General features: G+C 49.4%; 1 protein-coding gene across 1 annotated transcript in view; it reads left to right on the forward strand.

Annotated features, from left to right (window-relative positions):
* Window positions 1–5,510: 5,510 nt before the first annotated feature.
* The window catches only part of SNX9 (sorting nexin 9), an 83,556-nt gene continuing 69,525 nt past the window's right edge, over window positions 5,511–19,541 (forward strand). Inside the window, exon 1 of the mRNA XM_045842936.1 lies at window positions 5,511–6,274. Within this exon, the coding sequence (XP_045698892.1) occupies window positions 6,263–6,274 (12 nt within the window). The 5' untranslated portion in view covers window positions 5,511–6,262. The remainder of the gene's footprint in view (window positions 6,275–19,541) is intronic.

Here is a 19,541-nt window from a genome sequence, read left to right on the forward strand (position 1 = left end):
TTGCAAATGTTGACACGGACAGGTAACTGGTACACAGCGACTGTTTCTAAGAGCCACATGTGTTCCTGAACAATTATTTATTTAATCCCTAAAACGTTAAGCTTGGACGTTCTCTATTTCCACAAAGTATAACATTACACTTGTTACTCATTTTGAAACTAATGCAGTACTTGTGTTTATAAGAATGGTGAATTTCGATGCATTGATTTACTGAAAAGGATATTTTGCATTTTGACACTAATCAAAGGTTTAAAGACCTTGAGAAGGAGAAAAATTGCTGAGGCATCTGTGAAAATTTCGAGAAACTACAGCAGAGATACTGGACGCATTAGAGAAGAAATGACATAATCCAGTGACTGGAATGAGACGGAGTGAGGGTGAGGAAGGAGAATGCTAAGGAAGAGAAGAGTGCACGGAGAGGAGAAGAAGAAAGAGGGAGCATATGCAGCTGCTGGACGGAAATTGTTTACATTTACATTGCAACCTCACGTGACACCTTTTACATCACAACTTCAAAAGGTGTGATGTTGTGGATAGCATGTGTAGACGTTTGTTACAGACCTGAGAACCACAATAAGAAGCGGAAGTGCACCAAGGAGACAGCCACTGGCAACCATTCATCTCTGTTAGAACCGCATGCTACTCCGGCCGCGGGTGGTCTCCCCGGGGTCTTCTACACCAGCCTCGGAGCAGGATCACGTGCGTGAGAACACTGGGGGTCAACAGGAAGTGACCCGCTCGGATTCACACACTTGCTGAGCAGCGGAAATGACTTTCAAGCCAAGGAATGTCCACATCCACGGCCACCTGCTTACTGTCCAGCACTCAGCAGTGGGCGGCGGCCTTCCTGATCAGAGAGGCCCGGGGAAGGAGAAGGGACTGAGGCTGTGGTTCGCAGCGCCGGCGATAAAACGTGCTGGTGGCAGCAAACGTCCCGCACGTGTGGTTAGCGAGCAGTGTCACAGACCCGCCTTCCACGGAGCGGGAACCGTGTGTGTTCACGTGTGCCAGCACACTGGATGGGGCTCGTAGCTTTAAAGGTAACTTTCTGCAGCTTGTGGCTTGAGCAACGACCCGTGGGCTAGCACCATGGCCTTTGCTATCCGACTTCGCCTGCTGTCCACGTTACGCCCTTCTTTGTGCCCAACCGCTGTCTGTAATTATGTTTCTGAGAACTCACACCAGTCTGTCCATAACAGGTCAGAGGATCAAGGCGATGTCCTAGGGTAAAGTTTTAGGGGCATCAGGGAATTTAGAGGCTGAAAGCCAACTAGTTAGGCAACACCACCATTACTGTCTGATCTCAAGATTCTATCCCAGCCTTCCGGAAGTCAGGACAACCCAAACCGAGCCAACAGGCTAGCATAGGACCAAGGGCAGACAGCCCTTGTGCGGCCTGACCCTGCCTGCCGGTGTCACCCCTGCCACGTACGCAGCCGCACCAGGCTCTGGCTTTTCCCTGCCATCACCCATGTCCCTTCATGCCCGCTCAGATCCCAGCAGTCAGATTGCAGCTAAATCCAGTCTGGACACCATTTCCCATTATTACACAAAGACAGCGTCTCCCAGACAGTGGCAAGAAGGAAGTGACTTAGTCAACATGGAACCAAAACTAAAGCCAAGCAATTAGCCAACCAACCAACACAAACAAAAAACATCCACTTTTATACATCTCAGTGGCTAGTTTAACTCCAAGGGACAGCCTTGTGTGAAATCATCTTTCCTCTTTCTCCAGAACCCTTGGCCCGCCTGGCCCTTCGTCAGAGCACTTACTGGAGCCTCTGATGTGTTACACACGTCACTGTAGCCCGCTGCCTGCCGCCACATGCTTTCCAGTCTAAGATCTAAAGGAGCAGGGGCTCTTATCTCCAACAGTGCCTGCACAAGGTGAGACTTCACACACGTACTGTGATTGAAAAGGCACCCGGCACACCCCTTCCTGATGTTTATTTTCAAGGCCACCCCTGAGGTTCACTTTCACCTCATTTAACCTATAAAGGGCAGGTTTGATTCCCAGTCAGGGTACATGCCTGGGTTGCAGGCCATGACCCCCAGCAACCACACATTCATGTTTCTCTCTCTCTCTCTCTCTCTCTCTCTATCTCCCTCCCTTCCCTCTCTAAAAATAAATAAATAAAATCTTAAAAAAAAAAAAACTATAAAGGGAGAGACCCAGGCTGACATGGGGTCTGTACTATTCTCCACTTTTCCCACCCTCCAACATGTATACAGTGAGTGGCCATCACACATTGTTGTCCCATTTCCCGTTATTTGTCATGGTTTCGATTTCCCACATTAGTTTCTCATTAGTTGACCAGCCCTCAGTAGGGATCTGAGCTATTGGAACGTAAGGATCATCTAATCTTGCTAAAGAAAGAAACAAGAATTACGACTAATAGTTATTGAGTGCTTATTATGTACAAAACATCATGCAAGCCCTCTGAGCTCATTACCTAGCTTAACCCACACAACACAGCCATGAGACAGGCAGTGTTACTACTATCCTCCCCACTTTGCAGCGCAGGAAACCGAGGATGAAGAGGTAACGCACCTGATGTAACACGCGTTGTAACTAACAATCCAGCTCTTTCGACAGGAAAGTCTACACTCCTAAGGAAGAAAGGAAGGAGAGAGCAGGCAGAAGGAACTGTATTTGTGTTTTTGCTGAACCATGACAGCTGTATCCAAGAAATTTCAAGTTTTTAAAAGATGATTTTTAAAGACTCTCATTTCAAGGTGAAAAAGTGAGGTTGGGGCTAGAGAGTTTCTGAGTGACAATAACGAAGTTATTATTAATGTCTGCAGTAAAAATAAAAGTGCTCTAGCTTCCTAAGTGTATAGCATTATACCTGCTGCTGAGCAGACTCAGGGTGAAGGTTAGCTGCGTGGTCAGCACAGGCTCCCTAGGGGTCCTTATCGCCCCCTCGCCCTGGCAAGGGAAAAACAGTGCAGCGCCCGCACTTCCGGCCTCCACCGCCCTGGGTGCACCTTTTTTTCCCTTTCAAAAGTGCAACCCAAAGCAGTCTGCCAATGCAAATCGAATTCCTTAGTTAATCTATTGTGTTCTCACCAATGCAAGGAATGGAAACTCAGGCTGTAGAGGAAATAATTGAACTTGGCCTGCATGCCAGGTTCAATGCCAAGGTTCTGGGCTCTGAGGGAGCCCCCATAAGGCCTCCTAGGAAAGCCTGTCAAAGGAAGGAGGTGGACGGGCGGAGTGAAGGGGTGTGAATGGGTGACGGAATGGGAGCAAAAGGTGAAACCACCCAGTTCCCCAGTGTGCCCAGACTTTTGATCTGGAGTGAAGGCTGCTTTCTAGTCTGGGAGAAGCCGCCGTCCCACTGGGCAGGGCTGTACTTCATGAGATGAGGTGAACCGGCTTCCTGGGTTCTTCTGTGCGGAGGGGTGGCTCCTAGCACAGTTTCGACAGGAGTCCTTGCCCTGGTTTTAGCAGTAGGTCCTGACCTTCACAAAACTCCCTTAAAACCTAAGATATTTTTAGTTCAAAAAATGATGTTTTTGAGCACTTTGATAAGAGACGTGGGCTCCTGTCCCTGCTCTAGCCTGATCTGTGGCTGCTTAAGTCGTTTAACCAGCCTGGTCTCCCTTCTACACCTGTGCATGAGGGGACCTGCATTTCATCGTTCCGTGGGCTTGGTAACCGCACCCCAGACAAGCGCCAGCCAGGGCGGTGTACCAGTGGCAGCCGGAAGTCAGGCTCTCCTGGGGACTGCGTCAGTGACGGCACTTCCAGGCTCCATAAAACGATGCCATAGTGTTTTTTTTACTAACTCAGTACTCTGGGTAAGTGATTTCACTTTTCATTTAATGTTTATTACTAATTTGCATCAGTCATGTTGCGTTTGGTGTCTCCACGGTTACTTCTAAAAATGAAACCATGACTACAGGTATATTGTTCACATAGGAAATGCTTGGACTCTGGTCTTGCTTTCTCGGAGCCACGTGCCCAGGTGGACTGGTTGCCCAGAACACGTGAGCTGAAGGTGTCACGGGAGCAGCCCTGACTTTGTACCACGCTGTCAGAACACATGCCTTGTCGGACTGTCCCAGGGAGAGCGGTGCCCAGCTTTCAAATGTAAAAGAAGACGGAAAACCCACCCTTAGAGTATTGCCCAAGGTCAGATGCTGGCTTCTCCACACACTAGTGCGTGCTCTTTTTAGTCAACATACTTGTTTTATTTGTTAAAGGGTAAACTCATTTTACAAATAATAAACATTTTCCAAAAATTCTGACAATGGCATCTGATGAAACTTCAGAAATGTTCTAGATATTTACAATGCATTCCCTACATTTTACACAAATAGATTATGCTCTAATGTTTTTACCTTTAACACCTCTTAAAATATTACCATTTTTTAAAGATTTTGTTTATTTATTTTTTAGAGGTGGAAGGGAGGGAGGGAGAGAGAGAAACATGAATGTGCAGTTGCTGGGGGTCATGGCCTGCAACCCAGGCATGTACCCTGGCTGGGAATCGAACCTGTGACACTTTGGTTCGCAGCCCGCGCTCAATCCACTGAGCTACACCAGCCAGGGCTAAAATATTACCATTTTCTTGTGGGCTCCCTAGAACTTCCTCTGTGTGGATGTTCCATGTTTACCGAAACGGCCCTATTCATAAATGTATAGGCAGCTTTCTATCTGGGGTACGAGAGAGCGGCATGTTACTGAAACTCTTCGCTCACTTGTGCAAATCTGGCAGCAGGATACACTCCTGGAAGAAGAGCTGCTAGGGCCAAGGTTAGGGTGGTTTTCAATTTTGGTAAGTATCACCCACTCAGCCGAGTTATTTCAGCCAGCCTTGATTTCTTCGTGTCTGTAAACAGTGGACATGGTGACTTTCTCCAAGGTTTTGCATCAGGATCGCATGAGATTAAGGTACGTGAAAGCCGAGGACACAGTGAGGAGGCTGTAACTGCATGTTACTCTCCAGCCTACCTTTTACTTCCACAGCTGTGTATGAATCTCACGATGAACTGGAGCGTTGGCCATGAACCCCACAAACGAAACAACTTACGGAAAAAACTGCGCCCTTAAAATTGTACCCATGTTCAACTCCATGGTTGAAGGTAGCTCGTGAAATCTCTGGAGGTCAAATGGAGTATCTTCCAAAGGACACAAATTTGTTACTAATTGTAAATCCCGCTTCCCTAGCCCAGCCAGGTTGCCTTGATTTGACAGTTGCTTCTTTTAACGCACACACGTGCCCGATGATACACACAGAGTGTGCCACACAGAGGCACCGACGACGATCCAGCTTCCTGTCGTGTCTTTTCTTCTTGCGTGGAAATCTGGCTGCTCAGGTTGAAGCATTCATTTATTACTAAAACCTGTAGGTCCAACAAGGAAGACAAATATTGTCACAGAAATGTGGAAAATTTTAGACCTCTCATTTCCAATCCACCTCGGGATGTTGAGTTGTGTCTTTCTCAAACCTCTGGGAGCCGGGAGGCGTTCTTAAATTGATGAAAAGTGCAGAAGGAGGTTAATGGGACACGTGCGAATGAAGCTCCAGGCAGAACCTTCTGGAAGGGCCAGTCGAACCAGGCAGCCATTGCTCCTCTCGGTCCTGGCTGTTTATTTCCCACTCGTTTCCCTCAGCCCAGGGCCCAAGCGGCCCAACAGCACTGCCGACCCGGGCCAAAGGGCCCCGTCGGTCACCGGCCCCGGCCCAGGGGGCGGGGAGGCACCCGCAGCTTCGTGCCCACGCGGCCCCACTCGGGCGGCCGTGTGCGGCGCGGTCGCGAGGGGGCCGGTCGGGGCCCGGGCCCGGCGGGGCGCTCCCCCCGCGCGCGTCCTCCCCGCGCCGAACGTTTCCGCGGGCAGCTCGGCGGGGGCGGGGGCCCCGGCGCAGGCCCGACCGCGCGACGCGACCCCGCGCCGGGACGAAGGGCGCCGGCGGCGCGGCCCGGGGCGGAGGCTCCGGCGGGGGCGGAGAGGAGAGCGGGCGCGGGGGCCGGGCCGGCCCTGGGCACCGGGCGCGCTTCCGCCGGCCGCCGCGCGCGCCGCGGTCCATGGGAGGCTCGGCGGCGGGGGCGGGGGCCGCGCAGCCGGGGAGTTTCAGGAACTGGCGGAGCGGGCGGCGGCCGGAGTCGCCGAGCGCCCACACTCGGGGCCGAGGCGGAGCTGCCGCCGCGCCGGGGCCCAGCCGTAGCTGCCCTCAGCGTCGCCTGCCCGCCTCGGGCCGACCGCGCGGCGCGGGAGAGGAGCCGGCCGTCCCGGGCCGGGGATCCGCCCGCCATGGCCACCAAGGTGAGGGGGGCGCGCGGCGCAGGCCCCGGCGGCCCCTCGGCCCCCGGGCGGCGCGGGGTGGGTCGGGGCCGGGGACGCGGAGGAGGCGGAGGGGCGGGCCCGGGGGTCCCCCAGACCCCGGGCTCGGGTCGCGCGGGGCGAGAGCGTTCGGGACCCGGCTGGAGGTGCGGGAGGGTCGCGGGGCGGGACCCCGGGCGTGAGCGGCGCCGCCTGCAAAGTTTGCGCCGGGGCTGGGGCTGCGGCCGGGCCGAGGGAGGGAAAGTTCCCGCAGCCCCTGCTCGCTGCGAGCAGCCGCCCCGGGCCCCCGCGGGACCCCGATCACGTCCCCAGCGGCGTCCACTCCGCACAGTCCCGCACGCCCGGCCGCCGCGGACAGGCGCGTCCCCTCGGTCGGCCGGGGCTGCGACCCCCACGCGCCGGCCGGTTTGGGGGCCCGACCCCCCGCCGGCGAGCACCGGACGTCTGCAGTTCAGGCCCAGCTCCGGGGGACGGAGTACGCAAATTGAACGCCCCGCGCTTCCATTTGCTTCGTTTTTCTTTTCTTTTCGTTGTTGTTTTTTTCTTTTTGTTTTGCTACCTTTTCAGTTTGAATGGTATTTCCAGCGTGAATAAAATACGAAGTGGGAAATGACTGTGCTTTCAACTACGCGTTTGCCCGAAAAAGGCCCAGGCCCGAATTACGTGGTGGAACTTGGACTCGTGCTTGGGTATTGGCCGGCAGTGGTGTGTTGCTTCCTTTAGGGTATCGCTTGTGGCATTACTGGTCGCTCTCCTCCAGCTGAGTCTGCGGGAGGCACCCTTCCCCGCGCCCGTTCCTGGGCCGTTTTCCGTAGTTCTGGGTGTAAACCGGAGGGAGAAGCCTGGGCGTGAGGACCCCTCCGGCAACTAGTCCTGTGGTTTGATGGGTTGTGATGGATGGATTGACTTTTGCAGGTGGTTTTTGTAATCATAGCTTCTAAACATCAGCACCCTTTTTCGTGTTCCTGTTTGAAATCTCCAAGTTTCTTTTGGGGTGGTGAAAACCTTACTTTCGTTGTTGGGTTTTGGTTGGAGAGATAATATAAGAAAGTGGTAAGAATTTTGAAGTCCCATTGAAAGACCAGATTGGCTGATGTCATTTGTTTAGTTTTGTGCTCAGAAACTATCTAGGTACAGTATTTATATTTTTTTTTAAATGGAGATTATTCTCCAAGGAACCTATTGCCTGCTGTCACTTCTTGTTAAAATATTATTGTCTGTGCTCTTCCTTGGTTTTATCAGACGTGATAGAATTTGCTTCCTTTTCAAAACATGTATAATTTTGTGTTGATTAAAAAAAATAAAATTGAACTCAAGTTAAGGATTTGTAAGGGAATTGATTTTGAGGTTAGTTGCCACACATTTCGGAAATGATGGGTTGCACGGTCTTATTCTATACTCATCCTGCAGCCTTCGGGGCTGTGTGTGGGAGATACCCATTTGGTGGTGGCCAGCGCTGTGGTATTTCTCGTTCTGGACTACAGTGCATGCTTCCGGCACGGCCCTTTCCGTGGGGCCCGGCTTAGCAGCTGGTGCAGGGATCGTTCGTGAAAATTGTACTCGACAGGTGCACCTGAACTTAGTTTTTCCCTAAAATAGAGAACGGTGCTGGTGGTTGTGCTGAACCGGAGTTGCACGTGTCCTCACTGAACTCAAGCCTCAGAGCATGCGTCAGCACTTCCTCCCGGGTGGTCCGCCCGGCTCTGAAGACACAGTCCAGTGACTCTGGCTTTTAGTTTCTGTGATCTTTCTAATCAGCATTCCACATGGGACCCATTTCCGTGTGTGTGTGTGTGGTGACAAACCACTTCCGTTTTTGTTTTTTTGTTTTTTTAAAGGAAGAGCAAGGAAGCACGTAATAAAAAAGAACCCTGACTCAGTTTTCTGGTTTTCCTGCTTTCTGGTGATTCTTGTATCAAACCAAACTCTCCTTTTTTCAGTTGTTCCCAGAGAGTAACGTTGCCCTTGTCCGCTCCCCTGCACCTGCCACCCCCCCCTCGGCCTTTACCAACACCTGAGCGGTTTGGGCTCTGGCCTCCCCTTTTTGTAACTGGGTGTTTGGGGAGAACACACTTCCAGGAACTAGTAGCATCCAGCTGTTTATAAAATTGAACTCACCTGGCACGCAGGCTCTTGCAGTGAGTGACGACAAATAAGCGCAGGGCCTGGATATCTTAGGCCCTGTCGGATTTCCCTTTGAACTTGTCATTGAGAGCGATACAATTTCCTTATATATTGTTCTTGTATGTTTTCTTAAAGAGACACTTCTAACCACCATGATTTAAAAAAAAAACTTTTCTGGTCAGAATAGAAACTGTCTTTGAGAAGAGAAATTTGAATTGGTCAGTTCAGTCAGTCAGTACCTGCATCTTTTAAAGGGGTCGATGGTCTGTCCCCGGGTTCTGATGGACGCCCAGCATGCTGGATTCAACCGTGTCCTCCTCGGGTACCAGTTTGGTCCCTTTTAATGGATTCAGGGAAAGACTAATGCAAGTGGCAGAGTCTTTTGTTCGAAGCCTCAGAAGGGTATGTTCTGACACCATCATATAGTGAACTTAGGTATTATAGTGAACTTAGGGGTAAATTAAATTTTGTTTATTAAATCTTGGGAAAGAAATTTTTTTTGGCCCATAATTATCAGAAGGCACATAAAGAAAATAGTTAATGAGAGCTAATCCGTAGCTGTACAACTTAGTTGTCATTTCCATCTCAAAGTTAACCTTTGGTCACTGACGGATCCTTTTGTGCTTACGTAGTGGCTTTTAGGGGAAACCAATATAACCAGATTCTGAGAGCTCCTCGGGCCTTTTTTTTTTCTTTCAACTTTTCTTTCCAGTTCAAATGTCTAAAGTTACACATTTGCGCTATACTGCTTATGCGGCAGAACTAAGTGGGGATGGAATGTTGAAATTCTGCTAGGAAATCAGTTGCACAGGACTGTGCACGGCAGACATTATGGGGAACAGCGTGGAAAGCAAACTTTGTGGTCTCTCCTGAGCAAAAACCTCTGTCTGGGGGGGGGGAGGGGAGAAAAAAGAACAGAAATGGCTTTCTAAAGAGCATTCAGGGTTAACGTTGGTTTTGAGAGCTTTTTGAAAAAGAGCATGGAAAATGCTAACCTTTTAATTTTTTGTAACAGTAATATTTTTAAAAGACTCTTAGGAGACTATCTGCACGGCTTTTGTCTGGTCAAAGGAAAATTCTGTGACAGTAGGAAGGTAAACCAGTTTCATATTGAACAAGGAGTAGATTAGAAAGCATAAAAATTTCTGTAAAGCTTTCTTCTGCTCCCTGTCTTTATTTTTACTTATTTATGTATTTTTAATCCTCCCCTGAGGATATGTTTATTGATTTTGAGAGAGCTTCTCATATGTACCCTGACTGGGGATTGAACTTGCAACCCTTCGGCGTACAGGACGATGCTCCAACCAGCTGAGTCACTTGCCTAGGGCACTGCTCCCTGTTTCTATATTGACCATTGGAAAATTAAATTACGGTTTTACTTTAATTGCCCACCTAACACTTTCTAACTTGGCATATGCTGCTTTTTATTTTCTGGAATGCTGTTCTCTGACCTTTTCCCCCAGGTGCCTTCTTTTTATACATTCTGTTTCCATGCAAAGCCTCGCTTCCCTCTGGAAAGCATTCCTGATCTGCCTGACCCTTGTGACAGGGTCACACATGTCCCGACTGCCATTTAAGGTGTGTTCCCACGAGCAGGACTTGTCTGCTTTAGGATGCTGTCTGCCCCCGGGGGCTGGTACCGTGTGTTCGCTCACCCTCGCGGGCTCTGTGATCGGCTCGAACGAGGAGGCTCTTGATAAGCTGTTACTACTCAGGGGAACGCTGACTTTTCTTGCCCCCCGGTACCTCTCTCTCCAGTTTGAAATAGCAAAAAGATATTACAGTGAGATAAGTGACTAAGGGAAAACTGTCTCCCACTGTGAGCCTCCATTCATTTCATTGTGCATTGCAGTAAACTTGTTTTTCAGTACACATAGAAAAATACACACCTGTAGCTTAGGTATTAACAATGTTTTTTAAATATAATAATTCACTTTTATTAGTGATTACATGAGAAGTTGGTTCTTATGTTCTAAGGTAATTGGAACAAGCTTCATACTTCTGAAACTTGGAAAAGATTCATCTTAACCCATGAGTTGTTAGAAATGTGCTTAATTTTTTTTGAGTATTTTATTTTTTAAACAGTAGCCTTTTATAAAAAAGGATTTTATTTATTTTATTTTTATACAGAGGGGAAAGGAGGGGAAAAGAGAAGGAGAAAAACATCAATGTGTGTTTGCCTCTTCCATGCCCCCTACAGGGCCCTGGCCGGCAACCCAGGCATGCGCTCTGCCTGGGAATTGACCCCGTGACCCTGTGGTTCCTGGGCCGGTGCTCAGTCCACTGAGCCACACCAGTCAGGGCTGAGTATTTCACTTTTTAAATAATTTTTAAATTTTTCAATTATAGTTCACATACAGCACCGTATTAATTTCAGGTGTACAGCGTAGTAATTAGACATTTCAACAACTTACAGAGTGACCACCCGATAAACCTAGTACCCATTTGACACCATGCACAGTCGCTGCAATATTACTGACTACATTCCCGACACTGTACTTTACACCCCCAAGGCTGTTCGTTAATGACCAGTTTGTACTGCGTCGTCCCACTCGCGCTCCCCCAGCCTCCATCTGGCAACCGTCAAAATGTTCTCTCCGTCTGTGAGTTTGTTTCTGTTTTGTTCTCTTATTTTTAGATTCCAGATCTAAGTGCAGTCACGTGGTCTTTGTCCTTCTCTGACTTATTTCACTTAGCATGGTGCCCTCTGGGTCCATCCATGTCGTTGCAAATGGTAAGATTTCATTCTTTCCTATGGCTGAGTCATACTGTATCGAATATATGGGACCCCTTTTTTATCCATTCATCTAGTGATGGAAACTTAGGTTGCTGCATATCTTGGCTACTGGCGGTAATGCTGCTGTGAGTGTCTGGGTGGATGTGTCTTTCTGAATTAGAGTTTTGGGGTCGCTTCGGGTCAAGACCAGGGGTGGGACTGCCGAGTCCTCCTTTGTCTCTTGCTGTAGCCTTTGCTTTCAAGTCTGTCCAGCCTGGTGTGAGTATTGCTGCCCCAACTTTTTTTTTTTAAATTTCTACTTTCATGAAATATCTTTTTCTCCCCCTTTACTTTCAGCCTGTGTGTGTCTTTGGATCTGAAGTGAGTCTCGTGGGCAGCATACGTGAGGGTCTTGTTTTCTTATCTACTCAGGCACCCTGTGTCTTTTAATTAGAGCATTTAATGCATTTGCATTCAAAGTAATTGTCAATAGGTAGTTATTGATTTTTTTATTCATATGTTTATTCAGCCTTTTTAAATTCATACGTTTTATCTTTTTAAATTTTTCTCAAAGAAGTCCCTTTAACATTTCTTGTAATACTAGTTTGGTGGTGATAAACTCCTGTAACTGTTTCCGGTGTGAGAAGCTCATTATGGTAGCTTTGCTGGGCAGAGTTACCTTGGGCATAGGTCCTTGCTTTTCATCACTTTGACTATTCCATGCCAGTCCCTTCTGGCCTGCAGAGTTGCTGTTGACAAAGTAGCTGGCAGTCTCATAGGCACTCCTCTGTAGGTAACTGCTCTTCTCTTGCTGCTTTTAAGATTCTCTCTTTGGGGTTTTAGTTATGACGTACCCTGATGTGGGCCTGTGTGGGCTCCCCTCTTTTGGGACTCGTTGCGTTTCCTGGGCTTGCACGTGTATTTCCCTGGCCAGGTTAGGGAAGTTCTCCATCATTATCTCTTCAGACAGGCTTTCCGTTTGTTGCTGTCGGTCTTCTCCTTCTGGCACTCCCATGATGCGAATATTGATATGCTTGACGTTGTCCCAGAGGCCCCTTAAACTGTCTTCAGTTTTTAGGTTCCTTTTGCTATTTTGGTTGGATGTTTTCTGCTCCCTTATCTTCCAACTCTCTGACTTGATTATCTCCTTAATCTGATCTACTGTTGCGTCCCTGTAATGTGGTCTTCATTTCAGTTACTGCGTTCTTCTTTCTGACTGGTTCTTTTTTATGTTTTTCATCTCCGTTTTCATGTTTCCTGACTCTTGGTGAAGTTCTCACTGAGATCACTGAGCATCCCTGTAACCGGTGTTTTGAACTCTGCGTCTGGTAGATTGCTTGTCTCCACTTTGTTGAGGTCTTTTTCTGGAGCTTCGTTCTGTCCTTTCATTTGGGACGTGTTTTTTGGGTCTCCTCATTTACTCTGCCTCCCTGCGTTTGTTTCTGTGTATTAGGTAGAGCTGTTATGTGTCTCCTAGTCTTGGTAGAGTGGGTTTTTATAGTAGATGTCCTCCAGGGTCTGGTGGCACAGCCTGCCTGGTTACCTGAGCCAGGTGCGCCAGGTGCGTTTGTTGTGTGAGCCCCCCGATGCAGTTGAGCCTCGATTACTGTTGGCGTGTCAGTTGCAGGAGTTGACCCTCAGGCTGACGGTTGTGAGGACTGACTGCGACTCCAGTGGAGGAGCTGGCTCTGTGGAGCAGGGGTCACTTTCACGAGGCTCGGTGCCTGCTGAGTCTGCCCCTCAGGTGTGTCGTTTGTGGGCAGGGTTGGGTGATGTTCTGGAGGAGTCTGACGCTGGCCACTGGGTGTGTTGGTGCTGGGGCCTCTTAGTGAAGGCCAAGGTCAGCTGCTGCCTGTGCCGTGCCCAGGGCCACTTGGTGTGAGCTACCAGGTGATCTGCAGGTGGTTGCCACTGGTGCTGGGCTTGCCTAAGCCACATGGGAGAGGCTAAGCTGTGCATTGAGGTCAGCTGCCACTAGTGTGGGTCTTGTGGCTGCTTAGCAAGAGGTAAGGGGCGTGCATGCCTAGACCAGTGCTTGTTTGGGGTTTGTGAACCCTTGACAGGTTTTAGGGAAGTCCTCAGCATGCGCCAAGGCAGGCCATTTATATAGAAAAGCTGCTGGAAGTGGCCTGGGTGGGCCTGAAAGTTGGGTTGGGGGGTGGCCGCAGGGAATCACTGGGGGAGGGCAAACAGTGTGATGAGGTTGATGGAGACTCAGCCTCCACCAACCCAGAGTATGCAGGCCGGGTTGCGGGAGGGCTCAGAAAAGGAACAGTGGCCTGTGCCAGCGCTTCTGTCTGGGAGGAAGCTGCCCCTCCAGCCCTCGCCCTAAAGCCAGACAGTTCATTTCCTCTGTGCACCCCTGGCTCCTTTGGAGCGGCTGCCCCGGTGCAGGAGCTCAGAGCGAGTGAGTCCTAGTGAGTCTGTGCATGGCGCCTTTAAGAGGAATGCCTGGGACCCCAGAAGCCCTCAGTCTCTCTCAGCCCCACTCCACGCTGGTGTTCACAGCCAGAAGCTGTGGGGACTTCTCTCCCTGGCGCTGAGGCCCTGGGTTGGGGGTGCTGGTGCGGGGCTGGGACCCCTCGTTCCTCAGGGGCGACCTCTGCTGCGGGAACTCTCCTCCCGATTTCCAACCCACATGTGGGTGTGGGACCCGCCCGTTTTGTGTCCCCACGCCTCCTACCCGTCTCAGCGGGACTTCTTCGGCGTGTCCTTAGTTCCGTTCAGCCCGACTTCAGGTGGCTCCGGTGTGACTGTTCTGCAGTTCACGGCCATTCGGACGTGGCTGTGGGAGGAGGCCAGCACAGCATTTACGTACCCCACCATCTTGACCGGGAGCCCCAAAGTGTGTGTGAGCATTTTTTATTAAAGTACAGGGTTTTTTCTGTTTGTCTTTTTACTGATGGTTGCATTGTGATCCGGGAATCTGGTTGATACTAATACTGTACCTGAAAATCTGTCGAGGCTAACTTCGTATCTTGCGTATAGTCAGCAAGGTGCCACCTGTGTGTAATACACACATTCCCTGGCTGATACACACGTGTGTGTTTTGAGTGTGCCCACTGGACTGAACTTACTAGTTACGCCTTTCACCTCTGTGTCCTCACAGACTCGGGTGTATCTGAGTGACCTTGTGTCTGCTTGTCAGACATGTTAAAAGGGTGGATTTGAAAAAATTCTCTGAGTTTCGAATTAGTATTATCCTCCAGGTGACTTGAGCTTCTTTTAAAAACAGATTTTATTTATTTATTTTTAGACAGAAGGGGAAGAAACATCAATGTGTGGTTGCTTCTCATGCACCTCCCCCGCCCCATTGAGGACCAGGCCACAACCCAGGCATGTGCCCTGACAGGGAATCGAACCGGCGACCCTTTGGTTCACAGGCCTGTGCTCAGTCCACTGAGCCACACCAGCCAGGGCAGGACTTGAACTTTTTATCATTATGAAGTAACGTTCTTTATAATATACTTTTTTAAAAATCCATTTTGTCCAAAGTTAATGTTATTTCACTTGCTTTCTTTTGGCAAACATGTGCCTAGTATATTAAAGGCCGTAGCTGAATTTCACCTTTCCATCTAGTCTGGAAACTGCTAGAGCAGTTTCTCTGCTTTTATTGGTGTTTGCTGTCTGTTTGGATTTCTGGCTGTCGTCTTACAGATTGAGGATTCCCTCCCCCGTTCTCCTTTTACTGTTTTTTCCCCTTCTCGGCTTTTTGGAGGGTTTGTCCCATATGTTACCTTCTTTTTCAGTGGTTAGCATAGCGTGTATGTTACTGTTTCTCAGTTAAAGTCTGAAACTACTCAACATTATGACCCTCCTCCTAAGGGGAAAAGACATTTGGATTCTTAACTCTGGCCGTCTATCCCCAAATAGCCAGTTACTGCCTGGTGTTTGGATTCTCTCCTTTCCACCACGAATAGACATTTTTTAAACTTTTTATACAGTTAACGTTTATTTAAATTTCACCACATTTTACTGCATTTTTTTTTTTTTGCCTACTCTTCCTTTTTACATTCCAGTTCTTCCTGGCATGATTTTCCTTTTGCCGAAAGTGAATTCTTTGGAATTTCCACTAGGGAAGATTTGTTGGTAAATCCCTTATGTGTGAAAATGAAGTTTGCTTTATTCTTGAAACACAGTTCCCTCGGTGGATAGTATTTTCTCCTGGCATGTTTGCAGTGGTTATTCCCCTGTTTTCTCCCGCGTCCAGAGTCGCTGCGAGGAAGGTAGCCATGTCAGGTGGTTCCCGCGTGGACGACCTGGCTCTTCCCCCCGCCGGTCTCGCAGACCTCCTCCATGTCCTCAGCGTCGCGCATCCTCACTGTGGCGTGTCCTCGTGCGGACGGCATCTCCCCAGCCGGGGATCTCACGGGCGGCCCGGGGCTTCCGGGCGCTCCGGAGCGGCGCTGTCCGGCAGAGCTTTCTGCGGTGCCGCCGACGCGCGTCTGTCTGTGCAGGGCCACGTGGCGGCCGGCTGCCACCGCGTGGTTCACTCGACCGAGGAGCTTGGTTCTTGTTTTTAATTTAAGTGGCCCCACGTGGCTGACGGCTCCTGTGCAGGGAAGAGCACAGCTGTAGAAAGTTCCCGTGGTGATTGTTGCATGGATATTGCCTCCCCCTCCCCTCCCCGTCCACCCGGGACTCGGGGAGCGTGGAGCAGTCCCGCAGACTTGCGCTTCCTGGCTCCCGGCCCGCTGCCTTTTCTTCCTGCTGCATTCTGGGTAGTTTCTTCGGCTCGGGCTTCTAGATCACTGTTCGTTTTTCAGTTGGGCCTAGTCTGCCCTTTAATGTTTAGTGCCGTTCTGACTTTACAATCGTATGTGGTTCTGTTCCCCATCTGCTTGGTCATTCTTTGTAGTCTCTCATTCTTTCCTCATTTAAAGCTTCCCTTAAAGGCAGTGAACATTCGTAGTTTGGGTCTGGTGATTCTGGTGTTTGAGGTCTGATGTGGCCATCTCTCTCTTCTCCTCGTTCTCACTCGTGGTACCTTGTTTTCTCACATTTTATGGTTTTATGTTACTTTTTTCTGTGAGTTGCTCATTTTCCATGGACCTTCATCTGAGGGAGTTTTCATGCCTACATTGAAGTTACTCCACAGAGACTGTGTCTCTGTGTGTGCCAGTCTCCTGGGGACACCGCCTCTTGGGGTCACTCTAACTTGAGTCCTGGCCGATGTTTTCCCAGCCGTGCTGGGGGGGCGCAGACACGGGCCTCGGGCTCGGGGGAAGCCCCTGTTCTCCCCCTCGGTGCCGGTGCTGGTGTTGCTTTGCTGTTCCTTTCATAGAGCAGGTTCTTCCCTTCCACCCTATGTCGGGGTCCTCTTGGGGTCCCCCCTCCTGGCTCCACACAGGAGGCCCGCCCTTCTCCCGCACAGCCTTCAGGTCACCCACCCAAACCCAGGGCCGCTAGGGCCTGGAGGAGGCCCTGGGGGCAGAACCCTGTCTCAGCACGTGGTTTTCCTCCCAAGGTGTCAGCTCTCCGCTTCGACTTGTGGAGAGCCTTTCCTCTCGTGCTGACTCAGCAGTGTCTTTTGCTTTTGCTTTTAACATTTTATTCAGCACTTCAGCGTTTCAGTCTGGTGGCGGTTAGCGTATCAGCCCACCATGTTTGCCAGGACAAAACCAAATTAGAGCATCTGTACCACAACAGACTGGGAAGGGGAGGGGAGGGGAGGGAAGATGTGCACGCAAAGGGTGAGTCTGTTTTTGGAGGAAAAAGTTGAAAAGACAAAGTTGTTCAACATTTTAGCTGAAACCAAACCTGGAGTCAAGCAGTCAGAATAACAGACCGTGCCCTAGGGGGCTGGTGTAGCTCAGCGGGTAGGAGCATTGCCTGGGAACCGAACAGTCTGGGTTCGATCCCCAGTCCAGGTGTGTGCAGGAGGCAGCTGGTCAATGCTTCCCTCTCTCATTGCTGTTTCCCTCTCTCCCCTTCCTTCCTCTTCCTCTTTCCTTAAAAAGCAGTGAAACAATGTCCTCGGGTGAGGGTAAAAATAAGACTGTGGGCATTTCACTTTCTAAGTGGTGCTTCTCTCATCCTGTCCCCCCTTGACTCTCAAAAACACGTGTGACAGATTCAGCCCATGTATTCATTTTCAGGCATTGCAAACGCCGTGCTTAAGGATGTTATTCGCATGACTCAATTCTTTTAAGTTATTTTTCGTGTCTGGAAATCGAGTCAGGTAGTAGTATCAGCTGAGGAGGCAGGATCTAAAAGTCGCCCGTGCGTGGTGGTCTGTTAAGTCAGAGAGAGCTGTGTCACTTCAGGGATAAGTCGATGAGGGTGAAAGATGCAGCTTTATTCTGGGAACTGTTGCCCCTCGTTGTCTGCCGGCTCCTTCGTTTGGGCTCTGAGTGACCTCAGTGTCAGGTCCTCAGCTCCGCAGTGGACGTCACCCGCAAGGCCTCGTCCTCACCCTCGAAGAACAGAGCGGGTTCCCAGACTTGTCGCTCATCCTGGAGGAGGGCGGGCCTTCCGCCTGGCTTCCCTGCCCCTCCTGCCGGCAGGCTTGGGGGAGCCGAGTCCTGAAATGTTACTTTTTCTTTAATCCATTCAGTGGATGTTTTAAACATTCTGTCACCTGGGTCTCTTTTTTTAAAATACTCGGGACACCAGAGTCGGGTCTGCGCCTGGCGGAGTCCCAGGTGTTGGGGGCAGCAGACGTGCCGGTGGCTCCTCTGTGTCTCTTCGTGCGGAAGCGAGGGTGCCAGGACCTGGGCCCTTGCCCAGGAGAGCCGGCACTCGGAAACCGAAGAGCTAGCGGAATGGACCAGCTAAATGCCAGTTTAGAACGTATTGGTGTTTCCTAGTGCAAATCCACAGAAGAGGGCTTGGAAGGGGAGAGACAGGCGTGTGCTGACAGCAGTCGTCTGTCTCATGGAGGCCGCTCTCGGCAGCTTCTTGCTCAGCCCTCGGCCTGCTTTGTGTTCTCAAGATATTGAGTAGTAAATACTTATTGTTTCGGTAATAAGGAAGACAACAAGCTCTTTTTTTTTTTTTAATTTAAAAACTTATTGTCGCCCTGGCTGGCGTAGCTCAGTGGATTGAGCGCAGGCTGCGAACCAAAGCGTTGCAGGTTTGATTCCCAGTCAGGGCACATGCCTGGGTTGCAGGCCATGACCCCCAGCAACTGCACATTGATGTTTCTCTCTCTCTCTCTCCCTCCCTTCCCTCTCTAAAAACAAATAAATAAATCTTTTTTAAAATCTTAAGAAAAAGGAGAAATTGTCAATCTTTAAAAAAACAAACAAAAAAACTTATTGTCACTAACCAGACATCTAAAGCAGAGTCCCAAACTTACCCACCTTCTGCTAATTTGTTTAGAATTATACTAAGTTGTGAAAAATGTTTTTAATTAGTGCCTTTAATTAGTAAGTAGCATGTCAACAGAAAAATTTTTAAAAATGCTAATGAATTCAGGATTACAGATAGATACTTACAGATTTATTTTATTTAAATCCTGTATTTTCCTGCTTCTTCCAAAGTATAAGAAGTTTTTTTTATAACTTTTAAAAATAACTAAAAACGTAATAAGCAGCATTAAACCAGAAAGTCTTAAAAATGGCTGCTTTCTAAGCACAGGTGTAAGTCACCGGCCTCCCCGGAGCCTGTGTCTCGGCGGCTGCGAGGAGGTGGAGCAGCCGCGCCTTCCTGGGTCGGTGACAGTCGTTTGTTTTCTTTTAAATCCCTTCTGTGCTCTCCCCACCTTCATAAGATTCCAGAGTCGAGAATTAATTTTAAGATTTTTTTAAAAGATCTTATTTATTTATTTTTAGAGAGGGAAGGGAGGGAGAAAGAGAGAGAGAGAGAAACATCAATGTGCAGTTGCTGGGGGCCGTGGCCTGCAACCCAGGCATGTGCCCTGACTGGGAATAGAACCTGCGACACTTTGGTTCGCAGCCTGCGCTCAATCCACTGAGCTACGCCAGCCAGGGCTAATTTTAAGATCTTTACAGCCTTTTTGTTGAGGTGTCAGACTGACTTTGTCCTGTGGTAGCCGTTAACCCGGGAATTACGTAAAGCACGTTCAGTATCCTTATAACTAGAAACCCCAAAAACCTAGAAAATCAGTAGCCTTTAGAGTGCCGAGATCTGTAGTTACGTTAGATTGAGCCGTCTTAATCACTGAAAGCCGAGATGATGCTAGCAGTTACAGGGTTTCTTGTTTGTTTGGTTTTTGTCAATTCTGACACTTAAAGGCCACTTCTGGACTAGTCTTTATGACTGTATCTGCTGTCTTAAAACCCACCCCCCTTTCTGTTAAGTAAAAACGTGCTCTTCCTGTAGCTTGCATTATAAAAACAATAGGTGGTGACTCTCTAAAATGCAAGTATCAAATATCCCCTCCCCAAGTCCCCTCTGCTCCGACTCGTTAGGAATCTCTTTTAAAGGAAGGTTATGAAATGGGAG

The sequence above is a fragment of the Phyllostomus hastatus genome, unplaced genomic scaffold, assembly GCF_019186645.2.
Source record: "Phyllostomus hastatus isolate PE091 unplaced genomic scaffold, TTU_PhHast_1.1 phas_contig_40, whole genome shotgun sequence".
Classification (NCBI taxonomy): domain Eukaryota; kingdom Metazoa; phylum Chordata; class Mammalia; order Chiroptera; family Phyllostomidae; genus Phyllostomus; species Phyllostomus hastatus.